The 24,284-nt window shown below is 40.9% G+C and overlaps 2 protein-coding genes and 1 long non-coding RNA gene across 4 annotated transcripts; all 3 read left to right on the top strand.

The window, feature by feature from the left end:
- Nucleotides 1–1,053: 1,053 nt before the first annotated feature.
- LOC116919326 lies at nucleotides 1,054–2,013 on the top strand. The gene has a single exon (XM_045171182.1). It carries the CDS (start codon nucleotides 1,054–1,056, stop codon nucleotides 2,011–2,013), a length of 960 nt encoding a protein of 319 aa, XP_045027117.1.
- Nucleotides 2,014–2,114: 101 nt separating this feature from the next.
- On the top strand, nucleotides 2,115–4,868 carry LOC116919325. Its single transcript, XM_032925298.2, has one exon. The coding sequence runs from the start codon at nucleotides 2,115–2,117 to the stop codon at nucleotides 4,866–4,868; it is 2,754 nt and encodes a 917-aa protein (XP_032781189.2).
- A 1,920-nt stretch (nucleotides 4,869–6,788) lies between these two features.
- LOC123470555 lies at nucleotides 6,789–8,213 on the top strand. 2 transcript variants are annotated; one of them, XR_006644257.1, is made up of 3 exons: nucleotides 6,789–7,284; nucleotides 7,440–7,473; nucleotides 7,562–8,213. It is a non-coding gene; the product is annotated as an uncharacterized LOC123470555 (long non-coding RNA). The 2 variants fall into 2 exon arrangements; XR_006644256.1 differs by having other exon boundaries at nucleotides 6,789–7,473.
- The last annotated feature ends 16,071 nt before the right edge of the window (nucleotides 8,214–24,284 follow it).

Genomic DNA, 24,284 nt, shown 5'->3' with positions numbered 1-24,284 from the left:
CCCCACGTCGTTGACAGAGAAGTGGCTGAGCCAACAACGACAAGCCAACTTAAAAAGCAATCAGGAAAGCCCGGATGATTGGATCGACCAGTACAGCGCCGGTTTACTGCCTCCCAGCGGTAACAAGCAGTCTTCTCGCTCAGCCGTTTCAGCGGAACTAGATCCATTCAACGGAAAGGTCCTGGAGTGGTTTAGGTGGATCGACCTCTTTCGGGCCTTGCTGCACGACACCCCCAAAACACCAGGGGAAAAGTTAGCGCTACTGAAGCGACCCCTAAAAGAAGAATGCCTAGACGTCGTATATGGCTTGGGCGGAGGTGAACAAGCTTACATTCAAACGCTAGTTCGTCTGAAAGAATCCTACGGCCGACGGGACGTCATGAGGGCCGCGCACGTGCAAGCTCTCGACAGGCTGGAACTGAAGGGAGAACCAGGAGCCTTCAAACGCTTTGCGGAGAAGGTACGGAAACATCTCTTCGATCTCAACAGGATCGGCGAGACGTCAACAACAGACATAATCGAAAGGGTTTGTCTGACGCTTAACCTACATGATCGGCTGGCATGGAACGAAAATCGCCATGGAAGCCTCGAACAACGAAGACTAAATGATTTTGGGCGCTGGCTCTGTGCCCGAGCAGCAGCATACCAAAACGCTTAAGCATCGCCGAGAACCAAATCAATTCTTCATCGACCTCAAAGGGTTTTTATCCTCGACGGGCCAAGACTAACCACGCTTCCACAGAGACTTCAGACGGCGGGGATAGGCGTCCGTACGGCAAGCCTTATTGTTTCAAGTGCGAAAAGGGTCATAGACTAGCGGAGTGTGACGAATTTAAACTCCTCTCTGTCGGCGAAAGAGTCAATTTTTGTATGCGACGCCGCCTATGCTTCAGCTGCTTCGGCTGTAAGCATTCCGTTCGTGAATGCCCATCAATGAAGCCGTGTAAACAGCCTGGTTGCAGCTACACCCATCATTCATTACTACATGACGATAAGAGGTCGCCTGCAAAGGACACACGCACTTGCACCGCTCGTTCCGATGGATTCCGAAGCATGACCTTAGGCATGCTACGGCTAAAGGTGCAAAACCACGATCGCAGCTGGAGGATGGCAAATGTTTTCATAGACGAGGGGAGCGACACCACGCTTATGCGGAGCGCGTTTGCAGTAGCCCTCAATATCCAGGGACATTCTCAAGTCCTTACCGTAGACGGAGCCGGTGGCCTCGTCACTCGGCATCGATCCAAACGAGTGCAGTTTCAGATCCTCACCCCTGACGGGGATGTTGTCATGCTCGAGGGCTCCACAATGAAATTGGTAGCCAGTCCAACGCCAATTACCGACTGGAGCAAGCAGAAACTTCAATGGCAGCATCTTCGTGATCTGCCGGTAGGAGAAGTTGGCGGGAAGGTAGACATCCTTATCGGTACAGACTACCTCCATTTACTTGCTGCTCAAGAGACAAGGGAAGGGACTGAGTGTGAACCCATCGCATCCAAAACCCGACTCGGATGGATCGTTCGGGGTGTCACGAACAAGAGTCAACACGTGACCGCTATTCGCAGTTTTACAATCTCCGGTCACACCCCACTGGACAATCTGTCAGCTGAGATACGGTGGTTCTGCGATACCGAAGACTTCGGTACCGAATACTCGAAAGGCTGCATCTCATCCGACGACCAGCGAGCCCTAACAATCACGAAGGAGAAGACGCGAAGATTAGCTGTTGGGTACGAGGTCCCAATCATCTGGAGGGAAGGAGACCCTGACCTCATCAACAATCAACAGATGGTCAAGAACAGATTCCAAAGCCTGTTGCGGAGATTTCAAACGCAACCAGAGTTGGAAAAAGACTATGAGGCGGCCATGCAAAAAAATCTGGATCAAGGATATGCCTCCCGCATTCAAGACCCAGTCGACGTAAATACTTCTTGGCCCATCACGGAGTGTACAAGGGCAAGAAATTACGCGTCGTGTTTGACGCCGCCGCAACCTTCAAGGGTAAATGTTTAAACGATGCCATCATTAGTGGACCGGCGTTGCAGCCAACGCTAGCGTCGGTGATCACACGCTAACGCCAGGAAACGATTGCATGGGCCTCAGACATTGAGGCAATGTTTAGCCGTTTCCGTCTTGCAGCCGAGGACACGAAATATTTCTGCTTCCTGTGGCGGGACAAGAAATCTGCAGAAACCATGATCTTCAAAATGGAGCGACTGCCGTTTGGAGCCAGTTGTTCCCCGTTTGTCGCCATTCACACCATTCAACGCATCGCCGAAGACGCTGGAATCGAGGGTAAAATAGCCACCGCCGTGAGAGAAAGATTCTACGTTGACGATTATTTGAGTTCCGCGGCTACTGTCGCCGAGGCTGTTCAAGAAGCGTCGGCCGTCAAGAACATGTTAGCAAACGCGGATCTGAATCTCCAGAGGTGGATTTCTAACTCTTCCGAATTCATGCGGAGCCTATCCAACAACGTGAAACCACATTCTAACCCGCCGCCATTCCATCCGCTTGGGTGCAACGAGGAAGAAAAGGTTCTCGGGGTCTTCTGGGACACCCGTTCCGACACCCTGAGCTTTAAGGTTGCCAAAGAAACGGGAGCCGAGTTCACCAGGATGGACCTCGTCAGCAAGGTTGCCGGAGTTTTTGATCCGCTAGGAACTGCTTCCCCCATCATCGTAAAGGCGAAGATCCGTCTCCGCGAACTCGGCCAAAAGGGTCTGAAATGGGCAGATACGCTTCAGGGAGATGACCGAAGGTGGTGGATTCAGTGGTTCGAGTCTCTGCAGTGCCTCAATACAGTCGTAATGCCCCGCTGTCTCTTTCCAGACCACGGCAACATCATTAATTCAGAGTTGCATACTTTCTGTGATGCATCGGAAGAGGCGTACGCGACTGTGGTATTTATCCGGAACATCTACTCTAACGGCAAGGTGCTCATCCGCCAAGTCAAGGCCTCTAACAAGCTCGCTCCGAAGAAAACCATCTCAGTACCGAAACTCGAGCTAAATGCGGCGCTATTGGGAGCCAGAGTGACGTGGGCGGTTCAAGGCGCCCTACCGGACCAGATACGATATCGTCGCTTCTGGACCGATGGTAGCACCGAGCGGAACTGGATACGTGCAGCAGCAGCTAATTACCAGGTCTTTGTAAGCAACCGGATCGGGGAGATCCAGACCATTACCGAAGAAGACGAATGGAGATTCGTCCCCGGAGCCCTGAACCCGGCAGATGCAGCGACCCGATCTACCTTAGACGGTGAGGCGTTTCCGACCGCATGGCTCGACGGCCCTAGATTCCTAATGCTTCCAGAGCGCGAATGGCCCATTGACTTGCCCTGGATGGCTAACAATGAGGAGATACGAGCAAGCCGTATCCTCCATGCAACGGTCCCAGATCCAGAAATCGTCTGGGCAGACGTAAGGGTAGGCGCAAACGACATTCCGGCCCTCTGCAAATTGGATGGAACGTTCTTCGACCTGGTCAAGAGTTGTCAAAACCAAGCTTACGCCGAAGAGATACGGCGACTTCGAAAGGGGAAGCAGCTGAAATCAAACTCAACTTTACTGGCGCTGGCCCCAATCGTAGGCCCCGACGGCATCATCCGACCTGGAGGTAGGGCCGGGAGAGCCCAGCTACCGTATGACCAACTTCATCCACCTCTCCTTCCGGGCAAACATCCTTTTTCGGAGAAGATAGTAGGTGCATTTCACGAGCACCTCAAGCAAGTTGGTACAGACTTTCTTCTCTCGTACGTTCGTCAGCACTTCTGGATAACCAGCGGTCGTGAACTGGTTAAAAAGGTTCGACGTAATTGTCTCCTCTGTCGTCGAAATCGAGCCAAACCATGCGAAAAAATCATGGGCGATCTTCCGAAATCTCACCTAGATACAGGGTCACTCCCGTTTACTCGGACTGCCATAGACCTTTTTGGCCCGCTCGACATTGGTCTCTACCGAAACCGAACGGCGAAACGCTGGAGCGTACTTTTTACATGTCTGGTAACCAGTGCGTTATTTCTCGAAATCATGCCATCACTGTCTGCTACGGATTTCCTCTTGGCGCTTCGCAAGTTCATCGCGTTGTATCGGCAACCCGTAATCATTCATTCGGACAATGGCACCAACTTCGTCGGAGCCGAGCGGGAATTACGTGAAGCCATGGAGGCCTTACACGCGTCTGGCGAAGTACCCGAATTTTTGAAGAATGCCGGCATAGAATGGTCTTTCCAACCACCCCGCACTCCCAATTTTGGCGGCGCGCACGAATCGCTAGTCAAGTCCGCAAAACGAGCGCTCTACAATGCGTTGGAAATCGAGAGCAAAGGCTTGCATTACCCGACAGAAGACCTGCTGCGAACACTGCTGTACGAGGTCGCGGGCCTCCTTAACACCAGGCCACTCACCTACGCAAGTTCCGATCCCGCAGACTTCCGCCCGCTGACGCCGAACGATTTTTTGAATCGGTCGCCAACTGCCTATCCACCAGCCGGAACGTTCGATGATGCGCCCCCACGAGAGCATTATCGATACCTTCAGCGCGTTCTCAACCTATTTTGGGACCTTTGGAAATCAGTCTATTTGCAGTCACTAGCCGCACGCAAGAAATGGCGTACAAAACAGACGAACCTTGCAGTCGGGGACGTGGTTCTCGAGATCAACAAAGGTCTGGGCCGTGGTGTTTGGAACATCGGCCACATCACGGAAGTCTTTCCCGGAGAAGATGGTTGCGTGCGAGCCGTCGACGTACAAGTGCCTGCAGGGATATTCCGTCGGGGTATAACCGAGCTGTGCCTTCTAGAATCCAGCTCGTCCAGCTCTCTGGACTCGGGGGAAGATGTTACGGCAAAACCCGCATTGCCCTAATTTGGCACCTAAGCTTCCCTACCCTACATATTTCCCGTTTCTTATTTCGTCTGCTACTCACTGTCTTACCTTGGATTCTGTGTCACGCTGTCGTAATCGACCGACTACTCCTCAATCTGTGTAGTCATTTTCCCTTTTTGCCCGCTTAATTCTCGCGTGTTCCCTATCCAAGAGTACCGTGCAAATTGAGGTTAGTCAATAATCGTATGTTCGCTTTTGCTTACTCTAAACAACCAATGTTTCCCTAACGATAGGTTGCTTTGTACATTACCCTCGGAAGTGAACTGTATGTGTCCTATTCTAGCCCGATGAAGTCACCCTATTGACTCATCAGGTAAGAGATCTGCACATGTTAAACCCCAGCATGATCTAATGTTGTTTCCCTGATACTCCAGGTACCATACATACACGTAGAGAGACAAGGCTGATACGAGTTGGATCTTTACTCGTATTAAAGGTTGTTCGTTCAGGTTCCCGTACGTGGGAACAGTATCCTTCCGTCGAATTTGTCTCCAGGCTGTGGGCAATCTATTTATTCGTAAAAGAAAGCCTTATGCAGATATCAGGGTCGACGTTCATGCTCAACGGCCTTGTAGAATTCCTTGTTCCCCAGCTTGAAAAATGCAGAACTTTTGTGTGTGAAATTGCACGACCTGGGGAGAATAACAAGGACTTGATTGGAGTTATTTTTAAAAAATATCTTAAGCCAATTTTGTCCAACAAGAGAAAATTGCATAAAATCCTAAACCAAAAAAGGAATAATTTTGATCCTGCAAATAAGGAACCTAGAGCTAAAACATTGAAATAATAAATAATAAAGTACTTACTTTTATCCTTCCTATCTGTTGCTTCTAACATTAACCACGAAAAAGGATTACAGTGCCGGTCCACTTATACGACCGCCTACTAATACGACCAACTCGGTTATACGACCACCCTTCTGCTTGTACCACTTTTTGGCGCGAACAGCCCCTGTTCAAACTTTTATGCCGCTAAATGTACCGACAGTTTCATTATTTTAATTCCTTTTCGAGGCCTATTTTTTAAAATGACTATTGACTTTCATTAAGGTGAGAGGGCTGGACTTTTTTGAACAAAACTGCATTACGTCAGCCAGTGTTCTGTTGTAAGTGGATCAGAACGCATCGCTATTGTACTTGGGAAGAATGGGAAGAGTAAAAGAAAATGTATATCCGCGTAACAAGACTCTTAATGCTAGGCGTATTTTTTCTAGTCTTGTTTCTATTTTATTTGAGCCTACACTTTTTATATTTCATACGCTTTTGTACTGAGACAAGCCAAACGATATCGCATCATATCAAATTAAAATCAGTCGTCACCTGCTAATCACTACTATAGCGTCCGACCAGTCATGCGACCATCCGGTTATACGACCGCTGCACCAAGTGGTCCTATAAGTGGACCGGCACTGTATCCAAAAATGTTGCATCTGTTGCAGCATAAAAAGAGATGAAAGCTTAACATTCAATTTTCTAATGTGAGTTGGCTGACATTTGGTTGCAACTGCACAACCTACGTCCTGTTCTTGGCATACTGTAAAAAAAATTTTCAATTTATAAATTAAATGAGGTTGAGTTTGAATTCCATAAATACTCACATACCGTAAACCAAAATTTGATATTTCACACTGGGAATGTTAAAACTTAAACTTGTCCCACCGCAGACGTCGGCCATTTCTGTCTGTCAAATTCCCTGTCCTCTGTAAATTGTTATTATTTAAGGAGTCACACTATCGAGCGCTAGATGGCGTCGTCGTATCCTCCCTCTCCTGATTGGCCCTAATCGGCACGTGATCAGAAAGGATTCTGATTGGCTTTGGTAGCAAATCCTCTCGCCTTCATAGGGAAGATTGAAGTTTACTGGCCTTAACCATTTAGTAGGCCATGGTACTTACTGCTATTCTTTTCGTGTCATTTCTAGAAAGTATGTCGGCAAATATTGATCAATTAAATCTTAAACTTGCTCCTTTGAAATCCAAATTGGAGAAACAATTCACTTTTAATGTTTTAATTTTGATTTTGTATTTTTTATATGCTACATAAGTGGCCTAAAGAATTCCATTCAGTCATCTGCGGAAGAATTTATGAGAACAACAACCGTTTTAATTGTGATCACAGACCTGAAGTTGCTGTAGCAATATAAAGTGAGTAACAGATAAATGGTAATAGGGCAAATATTTCTTCTTCTTCCTTCTATTTCCTTACAGCTGACCAAGAATACCTCCTTGAAATCAGACAACAGCCCATTCTTTATGAAATTTCAACAAAGAAGAATGTGAAAGGACTTAATGACGTATTAATTAGGCAAGCCCAGAAATTACGTGTTCATACAACTGAGAGTATGGTTTAACTAGCCTGTTTTTCTTCAACACCTTTTCAGGTCAACGATACTTTTGGTAATGGTTCGTTATGCTTTTTTGCTTCCCCCCCTCCCCTACATATTCATAATTTTTTAATCCCTTATCCGTACTTCTTTTGTAGAATATTGCAAAGCAAAAATAGAGTTTTTCAGACCCTTACTCTAACTAAATTTTCATTTTCTTTGTTTTAGGAACAGTCTCAAGGCCAATTCACTGTTTTTTCTGGTAACATATAATTTATTTCATTTGGGTTTAGTTTTCCTTTTCATTGTTTAAATTTTTATTCATAAGATTATTTTTTTTTTATGTATAGATATTGACTGGAGATTCTGAAGGCCAAGACTGTTTCCCTCTTTCCAGTAACATATTTAAATTGATTTGAAAATGCCTCTAAAAGGTAGGAAAACTTTCAATTCGAACAAACGATCATTCGCCTCAAAAAATAATAAAAAACGAAAAGTAAACCCGATTCTATTTTCTATGATTTAATATAATAATTAATTGTTGAAGTATTGTCGTCCAGTATTGAACATCCAATATTTAACCTGCATCCAGAATTGTCGTCAAATACGCAAGCTCCTATATTATACCTTCATTATAAAGAGATACCATCTTCCCAACAGCTAGTGAACTTTGAAAAAGACCCAACAGTTGCTTTATTAGCTTTGGCTGTAAATTCTGGACAAAACAGATTTTCCGCGTCAGTTAAGCTTTATGGGTCTACTCCGGAAGGAGAAAGAAATTTACCTATAGAACTAAAACGTGAAGTTAAAGGGAATTTTGACATTCGTGATAGCGGTAGAATCGTCGATGAATTTCAGCAGCTTTTTTACAAAGACTCCCTTCTTTTGGGTTGTGCTTGCTGCGGAATTATAGCTTTCCAAATGAACAAAGTGCTCTACCTTCCAGTTCCTGTTGCTGAATTAGATTTGCTTAAATTAAACTAAGAACGTCAATTGTTTTTTTACGCAATACCCCACCCATATCAGCTTTGTGTTAGTTTATACCTTTCGAGTTTAGGTTAGTAGTTTTCTTTAACCTTATCTTACCTAACCATAGTTCGTCAATTAATTTTGGGCTTTGAATTGGTTATTGGTTTCAACAGGTAAACTTTATCATCTTCATCCTGAGCTGGTAAAAGACGGTATTGCTTCACTTTGTTCTACTTGCCACCAAAATATCAAAAGTAGTTAAACAAAAATTCCAAAACTCTGTATCGCTGGTGGTATTGACTTTTGTCATCCTGGTCGATTAGGACTTCCGCAGTTAACTCTCTCAGAAGAACTTCTAATTTGCCGCAGTCGTCAATATGTCTCAATTTTGAAACTTGTCGGATATAATGTCACGTGATTACGTACACCCAACCAGATGGCACTACAAAATTGGCGGAATTCAGAGATTGAATTCAAATTTTGGTAATCAGTCTTTTTTTTGTACTATAATTACTATGTTGTACTAACCTAACCTAACCTATCTAAACCTAACCTAAATTTTCCAACGGCCTTTTATTTATCTAAATTTATATTCATCATTTATAGATGGGGGAGAGTATCCTAGAACGGAAAATTTCGGTGAATTTCTCCCAATTTGTTTTATCGGTTCTCGACTACAATTCGACTCTTTAATTCCAACTCGTTTCGGAGACGTCAATGAACTGCGCGTAAGAGTCGAGGTTGTCTATCTTTGGCTTCATGCTCTTAAACATCTCAACCTTTTATATCGCAACGCTTCTATCATTGAAACAGAAGCAATGCATATGAATTTGCAAAATATTTTAGCAGAATTAATCGAAAATGCTTCAATAGTTGACACAGAAACCGATATTCAAAGTGACAGATCCAGTAGAGGCTTCCCTACACCCTGGCCTTGCCCTTACTCCTAAGTCGACTTGGTCCCTGACGTCACGAGCAGAACCCTCTCTTGTAAATGTACTTGTACTGACACAGTCGCTAATACACCCAAGTAAAGAACCTAACAACAAGCGACGAAGATGGGATTTAAACTGATAACAAACCACGTGTTGGTAGTGAAGGAGTGACTTTACGTAAGTCTTATAAGTATACTATTCTTGTTATTTATGTTGGTTAATTGTGGTTATGAACCGTGGTAAATCAAGAGGTAGAGGTAGACTAGTGGAATTACCAATTGAACAAGAGCAAGATATAGAGAGTCAACAAGAAGAAGAGGGAAGTATCCCTTTTGTGACAGACAGCACTCAAGAGCAGACATCTAGATCTTAAGGCGGAAGCAGTGCCTAGATTTCATCGGGATCGCCCTATTCCTTACGCCTTAAGAGCCAAGGTTAAGGCAACATTGACCAAGCTGACTGAAGCGAAAGTATTGAAAAGAGTCCGCCATAGCAACTGGGGAGCTCCCATTGTAGTCGTGCCTAAAGCAAATGGTGACATAAGAGTGTGCGGAGACTACAAGGTAACTGTAAACCCATTTTTAATCGTTGATAAGCATCCATTGCCACTCTTAGAAGACATTTTTGTGACGTTGGAAGGTGGGGTATTATTCACGAAACTAGATTTGTCGCAGGCCTATAACCAATTGGAGTTGGATGAATTTTCGCAAGAACTGTGTACAATCAACACACCCGAAGGCCTGTTTCAGTACACCCGAATGCCATTTGGCATTGCTTCCGCACCAGGAAAATTTCAACGCGTGATGGACGATTTATTCCGAGATACGCCATGGGTAAAGTGCTATTTAGATGACATGCTAATTGCAGGCCACACAGAAAGGGAACACTGGACGCGAGTGGAGATAGTATTGCAGAAACTACAGGAAACGTGGAAAAGTGCATTTTTGGAGTGCCGGAAATACCCTATTTAGGATTCATTGTATCCAAGGACGGACTTCACCAGAAAAGATCAAAGCTGTGCAAGACTCCGAAAAGCCTCAAAACCTTACTTCTCTGCGGGCATATTTAGGATTGGTCAACTATTGTGGAAAGTTCATCCCAAAATTGGCTCATGTGTCAGCCCCGTTAAACGAGCTGTTAAAGAAGGAGAAGCCTTGGAGATGGGAGACAGAACAGCAAGACGCCTGGCTGGCAATTAAACAGCTGTTAAGCTCAGCAGAAGTATTATGCAACTACAACCCGAAATAGATTTGAAAACTAGCCTGCGATGCATCACCTTTTGGAGTCGCAACGGTATTGTCCCACATCTTACCAGACGGATCCGAGCGACCTATTTCTTACGCCTCCAAGAGCTTATCAGCATCTGAAAAAAATTATTCTCTAATGTACTTGTACTGACACAGTCGCTAATACACCCAAGTAAAGAACCTAACACAAATTGATCGTTTGGTAACCCTAGAAGGATCATCTGATGTGCCAACAGACGAAATTCAAGATTCTGATAAAAATCCAGACATGCCAATGCCCGTTTCTCTCCTAACTCGTAGTTTGCCGATAACTACGGACCAAACACATTCTGTTGTCTGTCTTTTAGGTATTTTTTTTATTGTCTATATTCACGTAAACCCATACAATTTTCAGTGATTCTTTTATTTTATATATTTTCAGAAACCTTAGATACATCTGCAAACGTTAATGTTCTACATGTTGGATATGTCATTCGAACATATTGCAACCCTGTTTTTGTCTTCTATCCCCCCGTAACTCTCTCTCGTGTGATAAAGATTTTTTCGTCTGTTTATAGCTATCTTGCGTGAGCGTGCTCGTCATCAATACATGTGTTTGAGACCTGAATATTTAGTTTTTATCTAGTCTGTAATTAGACGCCAGATTAAAGGGATATAGTACACTACATTCGTCCCATGGAGAACCCCTAAATGCCGAAAACGTTAATGAAGAGATTGACCAACATATAAACCAGGTAACCTTTATAATAGTGTTTCGTTGGCTGGAGATACTTTGAAAATGCGTTCTTAAAAGTAACGCCAATACTGAAGCGTTACTATATCAAGAGCGGCATTAAATCGATATCGATCCCGCTACCGGTATTAACAACACAACTTACTGTTTAAATATTTTCTTTACTTTTCAGATTCATATCGAGAGGCAAGCTTCAACTTCAATAAATTTGAAGAAAATGACAGGCTGTTTTACTCATCGTTCCCATTTCTCTTCATTTTGGGCTGTGGGCTTGAATCAATTGGAACTGTGTCTTCATCTTACGTGAGACACATGATGTTTCAATTTACCGGAAGTTTTTCATCATGTATTCGTCTCATCTTTGTTCTATTCGACCAGTTTCAACGTCACGCAGCTTTTTGCGTAATCGTTTCCAGGGTTAAGTGCAATCCAATATCGTTTGACACTTTTTCCAAGTGGATAATGATGCAGCATTTATTGATCAGTTGAAAGAAGCAGCAAAAGATCCTAAATCAACTTCTTCTATGAAGTTATTAAACAAATTAAACGTACACATCAAGTCTTGCACTTCAAGAATTCCATTCACTGCAAGTCAACGAGCAGCTTCTTTATCAAACCTAATTGGAATGCGTTACATGTTTGAACTTCCTAGTATATTTTTTACTTACGCTCCAGATGATGTAAATGACACCTTAAATATCAGACTCTCTTTACCTCAGGAAGATAACAATAATTTCCCTACTGATGGAACCGGCTTATCAGAAGCAATTCAAAATAGTGCTGCAGTTTTTCAAGAAATTCCTATCACTCCTCACCATTTACGATTCCTTATGGCAAAAGGACCTCTTGCTGCTGCCGAAATCTTTAGACTTTTAACCGATACCGTTTTTACCACTCTGCTTGGGACCCCAACAGAGCACTTTTCCAAAAAGACAGTGCCATTACCGAGCAGAAGTTCTGGAGTTTTTGGTGTTCCGATTGCCTCATTTGGATGTGTAGAAGAACAGGCCAGAGGTTCGCTACATTTACATGTAGTTTATTGGGGAAGTTTGCCATGCCAGATCCTTCAAAATTCATCCATCTATCCAGAACTCTTATGTACCGTTGCCAAAGCAATCGATGAGATGTTTAAGGCTGAAGTAGATTTGGCAGTCCACGTAGAACAGTTATTCGACAAATTCAACCGAGTAATGACTATGAAACATTCGCTCTTAAAAGCACATCATCCTTTACGTAATCCTGAACCATTCAACCAAAATGTCCAAAAAACTGTAGTTATTTGCAACTGTCATAGCCATTCGCATACCTGTCACGTTGGAAAATTTTGAAAAATTGGCTGTAGAATGCGTCGTGCGCAAACAATTGTTAAGAGTACGATGTGTACTCAAATTGTGCCTGCTGACGACCGTAACGGACATCGAAGCTATAAATTATTTGAAGTAGTTCAGCCCCCCGAAATTGACTCGCAACGAATCACAAGTATTTCAAGAATCGTGATTAGATTAAGAGACAAAAGGCTCATGTGGGAATTAATGCGTCGTTCCTTCCTTCCAATCCAATGTGGAATTTCAAGTTCGTACATCGTCTATTTCCATATTTTCTTCTCATTTCAGTTAATTTTTTATTTTCGTCATTTGGCATTGGTTTTTGCATGGTTGTTAGGGCTGTTAATACGGATAACGGAATCGACACCGATAGTATCGCTGCTAGCGTTACTTAGGATCGTGTACAGCAAAGACTGTAACGACAGACAAAGTTTTGCAATGGGAATATCACTAACGACGCTACTATCGGTATCAATTTCGCAACCGATCGTACAAAAATTAGATTCTATGCGGTAATAATGATTGCCTATGTTTTCGGTTGTAAACCAAGCTAAAGTTACTACTTTAAAAAATTTTCTTTTTCGTTTACCTGATACATTTCTTCCTGAATTTCTGTTAACGAAATTCAATCAACTTCGCCAAGAACAAAAAGAACTACTGAACCAGGTTTTGGTAAATAGGAATGGACTAATCGTTGAATACGACGAAATAATTTCGGCGATGCTAGGTTGCAACACAAATGTTAGCATGTTAGGAAGTGAAAAACAAGCAAAAAGTATATTGCTTTATCTCCTTAAATATGTGACAAAGCCTCCTACTGAAATTACACATAGCATCAGCCTTATCCATCACGCAAGACGAACGATTGAAATGTATCCGTCAGTGGCAGAAGATAGCGGAACTGATAAACGGTCGGCTATGCATCTTCTGAACCAAGTTACCAATCAAATCAGTAGCACTATCGAAGTTTCTTCGTCATTTTCTTCGCTTGCTATTTTAGGTAATTTCAAAATTGAGCGCACTTTTACCAATTTGATAAATGTTATTTCTTAGGTGGACCGGCCGAATTTACGTCTTGCTATTTTTTTTTAAGTTTATATTCACGAAGCTTTTAAGTTTGTGGAAGAGCACCCTGATTACGCCGCTTCAATAATTTCAATTGATAATGCTAAAGAGTTTTAAAATTTGCCTGGAGATGAATTTGAAGAAGAGGAGCCGAGTGATGACGAGGAGTTGGCTATTTCTGATGAAACAACTAATTTAGACAATGGTGAAATGAATGATTTAGATGTCCTTTTTGATGAAGAAAGTGAACCTCAAGTGTTGACACCAAGTGAAGAAAACAGTGATCATAACGAAGACCATTCAACTGCAGTCATTTACACTGGAATAACTGGAAAAATGTCTGTACCACAGCATATTCACTACTCTCACCGGGGACCAGAACTCTACGATTACAATCTTTATGAGTTTGCTTCCATTGTCGATGTAGTTCCGAAGAAAAAGTCAGTAGCCGTACCAATCATCACTTTGAGTCCCGAGGATTCAGTTGAAGACAATCAGATTTATCAAGAGGTAGATTAAATATTAAACTTATTTCAAAACCTTTTTTATAACCCCACAATTCAATAATTTTTTATTAGTTCAATTATTAAAGCCGAAGTGTTAGACGTCTATCTAAGGGCTATTTAAATTTTGCTACAACACATTCCCTTTATGCCACGCATCAAATCCGCATCCGATCCAAGACGAAGGTGCCGATTCTGAAATATATCTTAAAGCCACCACCGATAAAACCATCTAAACTTACTGAAGCCTGGAAAAAGCAAGCAAGGTTATTTTCTCGGTTTTTTAAATATTGTTTCGTCCGTGGAGGTTTAATTTTTTTTATGTTTTATTGGTTATAAGGAAAAATACTATTCAAATATATATTTTTTCAAAATTTAAGGTACGATAATGGAAATGGTACCTTTTCAGGATCTCTAACGTGGTACGAATTTTGAAAATTCATCAAAGAGCTTGAAAATGGGATCGATGGCATTGGATCTTCAATTATTGATTTCGTTTGGTTACGCTGGATCTTGAATATGAGTCATGGTTTTCGTACGAGCAGTACCGAAAGAGCTGCAGTTCAAAAGTTCGTTAGAAGATCAGCTACTATATTGTGGGTACCTGATTCTTCGACACCAATTGGAAGATTTGAACCAAGTGAAGAACCTATTCTTGAGGATGAAACCTTATCGAGTGAAACAGCTGAATTAGCTATTGATTTGCTACGCTCTGAAGCTGCTGCTGATGACCAAATGAGTCATTCAAATTATAAAGGAAATCCATATCTACAAGCAACCGAAGCGGCTCTTGAAAAATTTCATGGCGGATATTTGGTACCTCCACTTAATTTAATTGAAGCACAACGGGTAATTCATGCATTTCCAGAGATAGAACCACATATTGCTGAAATTCTAAAGAAATTGAGTTCTAACTTTCAGGTAAGAAAATCTAAAACAATGAATGAAAATAATGGAATGTCCACTCTTTCGTACAGCATTTAATTGTGATCAGAAATTAATGGAATTTTATGAGTTCTTTTAAATATTTTGATTTCTCATAAATTTATAAAGATTTCAAAAAATGGTCTGCCACAAATGTTTATGAATATTGATTGCACTTAAATACCTGGATAACAATGTGATATTACGTACAGTATATATATTGAATGATTATTAACTTCGGATATTTCGTTCACAGGAAAATGAAGACATTGATGACCTAACGCTACATGTGAGTGATGATGTAATAACATCAGATAAGCAACATCAGCAATGAATATAGCGTGGTTGATGAAAACCAATTGAACATGGGTCAAAAATTGGTTTTTGATTGCTGCAAAACATATTTTCAGGTATATTTGAATGTACCTTTTTCTACTATTTATCTCGAGTTGGAAAGGTAGCATAAGTATTAGTTTGTCAATTTTGGTTATTCCACGATAAATTGCCCGATGCTATCACTAACTACATGTCATCTCTTAGTTACTTCCTGAAATTAACACGCTTAACATTTCATAATTGTCTAAGCAAAACGCGAAGCAGATATGCATGGATATGAAATTCAGAATCCTATTCATATTCTTGTTCGTAGCGGACCGGGAACGGGAAAATCATTTTTGACTCGCTGCCTAAACAATGCTGCACAAGAAATGGAAATGGAATACAGCCTAATGTGCGTTGCTTTTACTGGTATTGCAGCAGCAAATCTGCCTAATGGTTCAATAATTGATCTGTCACGTCTGCCGTGACTGATTTAATTGCACACAAAGGGAGGACGGGAGCGTACAAATGTTGTTAGTCACAATAGAAAAGTATTCTGGTCAGCATTTGTGTGGGTGGTGAATGATTATTTTTTGTTAGGATCCGTCAGCCAGTCCCGTCGGTTGCCCGGATATGAAGTGATCAAAGGGTAGGGCAGTAAACAAGGATGGTTGGAAGGTTACTTATCGGGAGCGGGAATCCATGTCGATGTCTCGTTGCTAGCAGTAGAAATGAAGATGTCGGGGCCGGAAGCGCGGATCGGGGCTGCAATGGGGAGCGATGGTATAACGGGGAGCACGTACGCATAAACCATGAGCTTGCCCAAAACGTTTATTTTATACTGCCCATAGGTTTGGGGACGCTAACGTTGGCGTGGGCCGAAAAAGAGAAAGCATAGGCCACCAGTTCACGCAGAAATGTGGACTCATGTAGAGTTCAAAAGATAACGCAAGGCATTGACGCTTTGGTCAAGCGGAAGAAGGTAATAAAAACGATAAGATCGATAGCGAGGGGAGGAAAAAAAAGGGTCAAGGGAAGGGACAATGGTTTACACAATTCAATATAACAACTTAAGTTAAAATGTAAATTCTTTTAAATTCCCGAGTCCTTACAATGGTAGAACCATACACAATCACTTCAACTTTACGATCAGTGACTTGAAGAAATCGATTTTTGTCCAAGTTTTGTCAACGGATAAATTAAACCAACTTCGATCCCGTCTTACCACGTCCAAGCTTATATTGTTGGTAATTGATGAAATATCATATATTTCACCTGATGCTCTTGGCCAAATTGACAACCGTCTACGACAACTAATGGGAAAACCGGAATCTCCTTTTGGTGGACTTGCCGTTCTTTTAGTGGGTGATTTTTATTAGTTACCACCCGTTTCCGAACCTTACAATCTCTATATTGCAACTATGAAACTTCTCGTAGACCTAAAAAAAAATAGAAAATGGAGATCCTGGTCCAAGAACCAGAGGAGCCCTTCTTTTTAGCCAATTTAGGAAATTTGAGCTTTCCCAACAAATGAGGGCTGCTGATGACGCTACTCATACTGCAATGCTTAATCAAATGAGAACGCCTGATCCTGGATGTCACTACATAAATTCTGAACACCTTGCCTCAATAAAGATTTGGACAACCAACGACATGCAAGAAGACAATTTGTTGCAATGAGCTCCTGTTGTTGTCACCAGCAATAAAGAACGTGTATTAATTAACAACTCACAATCAAAATGCTGGGCTTTGCAGAAAAAAACGCCAAGATTCATTTGGGAAATTCCTTTAGTTGGAGATTTGGCATCATCAATCACGACGACCATCCATTAACATATTTACACGTTTCGTTACAACATTTCGGCATTAAGGGTTGTTTTGTAGCTGGTGCCCCAGGTAATAAAATAATAGAAGCATAAGCCAATTGTATGTCAAATAATTTTATTTTTACTTTTAAAGGTTACATTACCCAAAATATTAATCCTTCTCTAGGACTTTCAAATGGAACCTCAGTTATTTATCATTCTTTGACTTTAAGTCCACTTGAAGATATGCACAGTGTAATGGAAATGATGGTAAACAACGATGGGTCAGATATCTTCCTTAAATTTCCACCCACCTATATATTCGTTGAGGTTTCAACTTTGGACCCAGTTTTATTTCAATATAAATCTTTGTTCAAAAATAAAGTTGTTATTCCGGTGAAACTGAAGTCTCAGGCAGAGGAACACAAAATTAATTTTCCTTTGAAAAATAACCATTTAACAGTTAAAGGGAGGGCGCATGCGGTAGTTTTGGTTTTTGCCATTACTGTCCATAAAATGCAAGGCCAAACATGTGACCGGTTGATTTTAGTTATTAATCAACGCCCTTTGAAACCTTCACTTACTTACCATAGTATTTATGTTGCACTTCCACGTGTTCGAACGAGTCGTCACTTGCGTCTACTACCCCTGCCACCCTTTTCAACTAACTTGAATTACCTTTCTGAATTACATCCTCCCAAAACCTTAACCCAATAGCTCGGTAGATTTAATACTGATCCATTTAATGATTCTGGTCCATTTAATTTTCATTTTTTCCCGAATAATTTGGGTTGAATGTATTAATAAACTATAAAAAATTCTAATTGTGTTGATTTTTTTTTATGTGTGTTGGTTGAAGACCAAATTTAATAATAAAGAAAAACGGAGAGAGAGAGAAATGTCTGGAAACGTTGATAACACCATCGCACGCCGGAAGATGTCTCAGTCTGATTCGTTTTGAGGCGCACGAACGGTCATAATCAAAATCAAGCTATAGAATCAATAGTGTGCATCTTCTCCAAGGAACATATATGAAGGGGGGAAAATTGGCCCTTAACTGTCTGGAAAACTGAGTTTGTCTTACTAGTTTGCCATGAGAATCATATCAGTTTGGAATGTACTAACATAAAACCAATCGTTCACCAATAAAAATAATAAGCATTTCATACTCAAGTTTCGAACCAATTTTGCTGCCCTTTTCACATGTTGTAACGCTAAGAGCACTTAAGGGCACAAAGTGAGCTTAATGCTTCTCCTCGAAAACCAAATGTTTGAACATTAAGCAAGTCTTCAAACTCTTCAATTTTTGATGTATAGTGTTTGAGGCAGAGGTTCTCAAAATTGGAAGGAGAAATACCGGAACCATCATCAGTAACTACAACTGAATCGCTGCCAAATTCTATCTCGAAAGTGCCATCGATCAATTCAGTACATTAATTTAATTATTACGTTCCTTTTTTTACCTTTCGGACGGACTTCAACAGCTGTGGCCCAACTATCGAGGCTATTCTCCACCAGACCTTTGACAGCAACAGCTACAGTTAAAACAACCTGCCCGGAACAAATCTGGTGCTGCACAATGCATTTAAAAGTGATACTTAATAATTAGTAATTGAAAAATATGTTGTAAATAATACCACTGTGCTGTGATCAATTGGTTTGATAATACCGCCGTTTGCTGCCGAAGCTATCTTGATAATAATTCCATTTGAAAGTTGCCAAACCATTAGTAAAGAAGAAAATTTACGCAACACAATATTTTTATCTTTTCCTTTTTTTGTAGAGGGTTGAAGGGCAGGAGTTTTGAAATGCTTTTATTTCTTAAAGTCAATGGGTACTAAAAATCAAATAATTGTTTTGTGAATTCTAGCTTAAAAAAAATAAATGTATTTTCGCAAGTTGTTTTGTCTTGAAAACGTGTGTGCTCTTCCCCCTTTGCCATCTAGCGGCGATCGCAAATGAGATCGCGACCACGACCGCGACCTTTAGGTGAAATCACGATCGTGGTCACGACCGCGATTGTTTCTTTTTTTGTTGATCAGGTCCGATATCGCGGTCAAAGAAATTAAGATCGGTCACAAAACTGAATGTGTTAATATGAGACATTTAGAAGATTTATTAATTATTATATTTCTAAGGAAATTCGATGAATTGAAGGCCACAAATAGGTAACTCGAAAATACAATTACTTGACTCAAAAGAAATTTGAAGAAAAAGGAAGATGAAAATGAGGAACTGGGGAAAGGGAAAAAGAAGGATGAAAGGGACAGATACTCTGGAAATGCTACGATCGTGGTGCGAAGAGCTGAGAGAGTTAGCACAGAGTAAGAAAGTTTGAAAACTTAATCTAAATAAAGTTTTTAAATAATTCTTAATTTTTTACTTAGAAAGAAAGATAACCTCCTTCAACTTACTGATTCTGTTCTTGTCTTTCTGATCAGTCTGCTGCTAAGCGAATGGTAATTGGTTACTTTTTTTAAAATATATTTATTTTGTTATTTTTACCAATATTTGTACAGGTTACATTCAACGGCGACATCACGATCGAATTCAATGCGCTGATAGATGCAATTTGTTACGGGAGAGAAGGTACCTCGAAGTATTCGCTCAACGCAATGGCGGGAACTTTAATTTACTATTTTATGCTTCCTAAAGAGCAGCCTGAATATTCTCTTAGTGGACGTCCGTGCCAGTCAATCCCTAACAGTAAGCCGAAGAAGCCGTTCCCGGTATCAGTCAAATGCTATGGCCAGTAAGAAATTTTTTTTGTTATCGTTGTTAATCTAATGAATAACTCTTTGTTTCCACAAAATAAATTTTTCATTTTTATAGATTTCCTTCTTCTGAGGAACAAGTTAAGGCTGCCATTACCGCATTGCTCGTGGATAGTCACTCAAAACGCAAAATAAGGATTAAAAAGGAAATTATCAAAAAGGTTGAAGAAAACAAATTTGACGGTGGAATTACTAACAACGATGGCGATCAGCATGCAGAAAACAGTGACGCAGTCTCAGTGTTTTTATGCGTAAATTTAACGATTTTATGTGTCCTGCCATTTTGGGATCGATTAAATTCCCTTCGTTTGGTCATCACGTGTTTTAATTTCTCTGATGCCATGTAAAACGTTTGTTATAGTTTGATAAACGTAAACATTTCTCACTCGTTGTTCACACTTGTGTGAATTTTCCCCTACTACCTGAATTTGCTGTCATTGATTGAGTATTTAAAGCCATTTTGCTATCTTGAGTAACATCAATACAATTCTTTGTGCCCATACAAATCTTAAATTTAAATAAATTGAAAATGTTTTTTATTCAGTTAATTATAGGGTAGATTAATACAAGCTACGGCTTTGTTGTAGAAAACGATCGTGTAACGCTTGATGAGGCCATTGATTTTAAACTAAAGCAAGGCTTATTACTTGTAAGAAAACGGACTGTTCACGCAAATATAGCTAAAGCTATTTAGCAATGACTAAGCTAGCACTTCGGTAAACATCCCTTACATTGTATCGGAGAAAATCTACCTTGTGTCGTGGAAGCTTACACTATATTCGGAGCTTGGAGTTCGTAGCTTGTGTAATACATCCCCATGTGAGGGTGGATGGTATTACCAGAAATAAAGTAAATTGTATTTAAGGAACGGAACTCGGAGGTGACATACCCACAATGATTAAGGTGTATTATTGAACTAAGACGATAAGAACTAAGGAAGAAACGAATAGGCACAGTTCGTCGGAATATCGGGGAAGAACGGAACGTACAGTCAGTCAAACAAAAGGGAACTCAGCGATATCGTACAAAAAAACCAAAGACAATTTCTACGGCAAGAAATAAGAGAAATTCACTATTCAGAGCTCAGCAAATTAGTACTGTACGTCTTGCAGTTTTGATCGACTCTACTCTTTCGATTTGTGGGTTCACCACGAAACCTTGAATTTCGTCAGTGACCCAGATGCTGATGGCACACGGATGCGCGGCACGTGCAGCCAATCAGAAGATGTTTACTTAAGATATTGATGATGACGTGTGTGCAACCAATCAAACAGGTGTTTCTTTAATCACGCGATATGCGTTGCGTGCTTACGTCAGATACGTTCTTCCGATGAAAACGATTTTTGGACTGGGGGTTCTTAGATCTAAATTTTATATCATGTATTTTTTGAGGATTTTTTTTTTACGGGAAAGGCTCTTTTAAATTGGAATGAAAATTTTCCGCGTAGTAGAGAGAGCTAGTAGTAAATGAGACTGCTTTGGCTCTCTTGTATGGGACGGAAAATAAGGCTAGGTCGGTTCATTAGGGCTTAAAAAAAGAACATTGTTAGCTCTATAAGCGCATGTATAGTTTAGTATACCATGCTATTTGAAAAATCATTTTAATTTCGATTTGAAAATGAAAATGTTTCAATTCCTATAAAAGTTTCACCCTTTTCCCCCCGCGCGTAGTTGCCAGTTTTCTTAATGTCTTCTTTTCTAATCGTAGAGGGAGAAAAAAAAGAGCGCATAGCGGATGACGCTGCTGTCGTAGGCGCTCTTTTTTTAGTAGACATTGTATTATAGAAGTAAATAATGTCTGTATCCTATGGCAATAAAGAGGCAGTGAAAAAGTGGCAGATACAGGCTGTTGAATCGTTTTTCAGTTTAAAGCTTGCATTCGGAGATAAAACCCTGAATGTTTCAGACATTTCTGTACTATATTTCTACTTTTATAATATCATGAATTATATTATTAAAAATGTACCTGACAATACATGATTTTGTGTGAACGTAACAATCAGGTTTATAATTTTGTTTCTTTTTATATCGTCAAAAGTGGAGTGTAGTAATAAGGTACATAAAACCCGTTGTTGCTAAACCAGGAAAGAACGAATTCAAGTGTTGAATCACATACGATTGAACATTTCTAATCGAATGCCTCCTACTGAGGAGGAGAAGCCTGAAAGCTTATAATCACCTGCAAGAGAACAAGATTCTTCCACTTTCCGCTCCTGGTACACTTGACCGGCTGATTAGATCTTCGGATTGTGGCTTACGGTTGAACCTACTCGCATCTCGCATTGTAAAATATAGCCAAGGTGCTAACTTTTTTAAAACAACCTAATCTGTGATACAAAATCGCGCAAAAAGGACTTTGTGATCACGTCCTTGTCCTGTTATCTTGCCCTTTCCGAGATATTTGGGTGCAACCCATTGCGTAGTTCACATTAACAGACGCGGCCAACCACAAGATCCTCACCGAGATCATCTTAAAGTCCATTATAATGCTTCATCACTCTCTTGCATTGGTAAAAGGTGTCGTTGGTGACGGATATTCTTACAATATAACAGTTCTTAAAAAGAAGAATACTAGTGGGAAAAAGGAGCCAACAACTATTTCGTTCACCCCCTGAATGAAAACCTTAAGATTTACACATTCATGGATGTCTAACATCTAATCAAATTTTAATCAGAAACTATCTCCTTTAATACCAAAATATCCCAGAATCTAAACGTGCTTCAATTAATTTAAAAGAAAATATAATGTATACATCAATAGTTTTCTATTATATTTTTAAGTTTGCAAGACAATATGTCTGCAAATTCTAAAATAGAATGTATGAGCATTAAAGGTTGCTTGGATTGAAATTAGTACCCAGACTAAAACTTCCCCACATTTTGCCCCCAACCTCGCAGAGGATGTCTATGAGCCTGGCCACATAACTTTATTCAGAACAGATCGTCATGGTTTTAAAATTCCTCGAGGAAAAAAATTGCATCGATTCAAAGGAATAAAATGTTACATTTTTTAAATTTCAATATCCCATTAATTTCTTAAAATTGGATGAAAATGTAAAGAAAATCTAACAAAGCTCCTTAACGACATATCCGATATAGTTAATGGGCGTTGCATGGGCGAGTCAGTCAATAACCGGAACTGGAATATTTTAGTCGGAATGGACGGAAAGATGATAAGAAGAAAACAAATCTGTACTTGAAGACATGCTGAAAGTGATCGATATGATGGAGGACTGCCATCACAATCTTGGGAAAAGTCAAGTAATGACAGCCCACATAGCACAGGTCAGTCCCACGGACATTCATAGTTTATCCAACACGGATAAGGGTGATATCCTACGGACATCCGTAAAACTGCCCGATATCTGAACTGGATGTCCCTTGAGTATCGACTGAATATTACAAGACCTGCCGGAAAGATGCCGTCGGACATTCTAAGAACATCCGACATGACTTCTTTTGGCTAGAAATAAGACATTATAAACGAAATGAACATAGCCAAGTCAGGATTCGTTGTTGTATTATTCGTAGTTGGAGTATCTGACAATTCTGCAATCCCTTTCACAATCGTTTCAACTATATCTTGTTACTGAATCAAAATATTGTCACGGGTAATCTAGTTCAGTACACTCGATGATGAAAACCACTTGTAAAAAGCACCGTAGTGCTGGCCAACGACACGGCACAGAACAAGACGGTGGCCTTCACCATTGGCTAACTACACTAATTGTCTCAGACACTACACTAACTTAACCAATGGTGCCCTAGTGGAACTAACACATTCACACAAGCAAGAGATTAACTCACACACCAGAGAAGAGAAAACTAACATCCACTCAGCGTGGTCAGCAGACGAGAAGTGCGAGAGAGATCTGGACAAAATCTAAGGACGCCAAGCGACACAAGGCAATCTAGCACTCATCTGGTAAGCAAAAGTAAGGTGAACAAGACGGGACGTGACATTTTCCCCCCTTACGAAAAATGATCGTCTCGATCATCGAACATAGAGGATACGACTGAAAAGCAAATGATCTTAGTTCCCATTTTTTTTTCTTTTGTTTTTTTACCCAACCACCGAAATTATTATGAACTTAAACTAGCTTAAACTAAGTGCACATCTAACTTAACATACACACACACAGGTAGGCACGTCTTCCCCGGAAGCTTCCGCAAACTGTTGGAAGGAACCATCTTCCAAACTCTCTCACGCGCACGCAGGATCCTCACAGTGAAGACCCCTGTCGTGGCGGTCCAACCTCTCCACGACACAGTCTCACTCTGCCGTGACGGTCCAACCTCGCCACGACACCACAAAATCAAATCAGTCCAACAAGCCAAACATTCATGATACACGTTTAATTGGCCACACAAAAAATCACACAATTTAACTACAAATCAAGTCGAGTCGGGGACTTCAATCTTCGCCGAGAGCGGAGAACATGACCGCCCACTCTTTCGTCTCTTAATCCGGTTGT

The sequence above is a fragment of the Daphnia magna genome, linkage group LG3 (genome assembly GCF_020631705.1).
Source record: "Daphnia magna isolate NIES linkage group LG3, ASM2063170v1.1, whole genome shotgun sequence".
Classification (NCBI taxonomy): Eukaryota; Metazoa; Arthropoda; class Branchiopoda; order Diplostraca; family Daphniidae; genus Daphnia; species Daphnia magna.
This window is presented reverse-complemented; position numbering and strand designations above follow the sequence as displayed.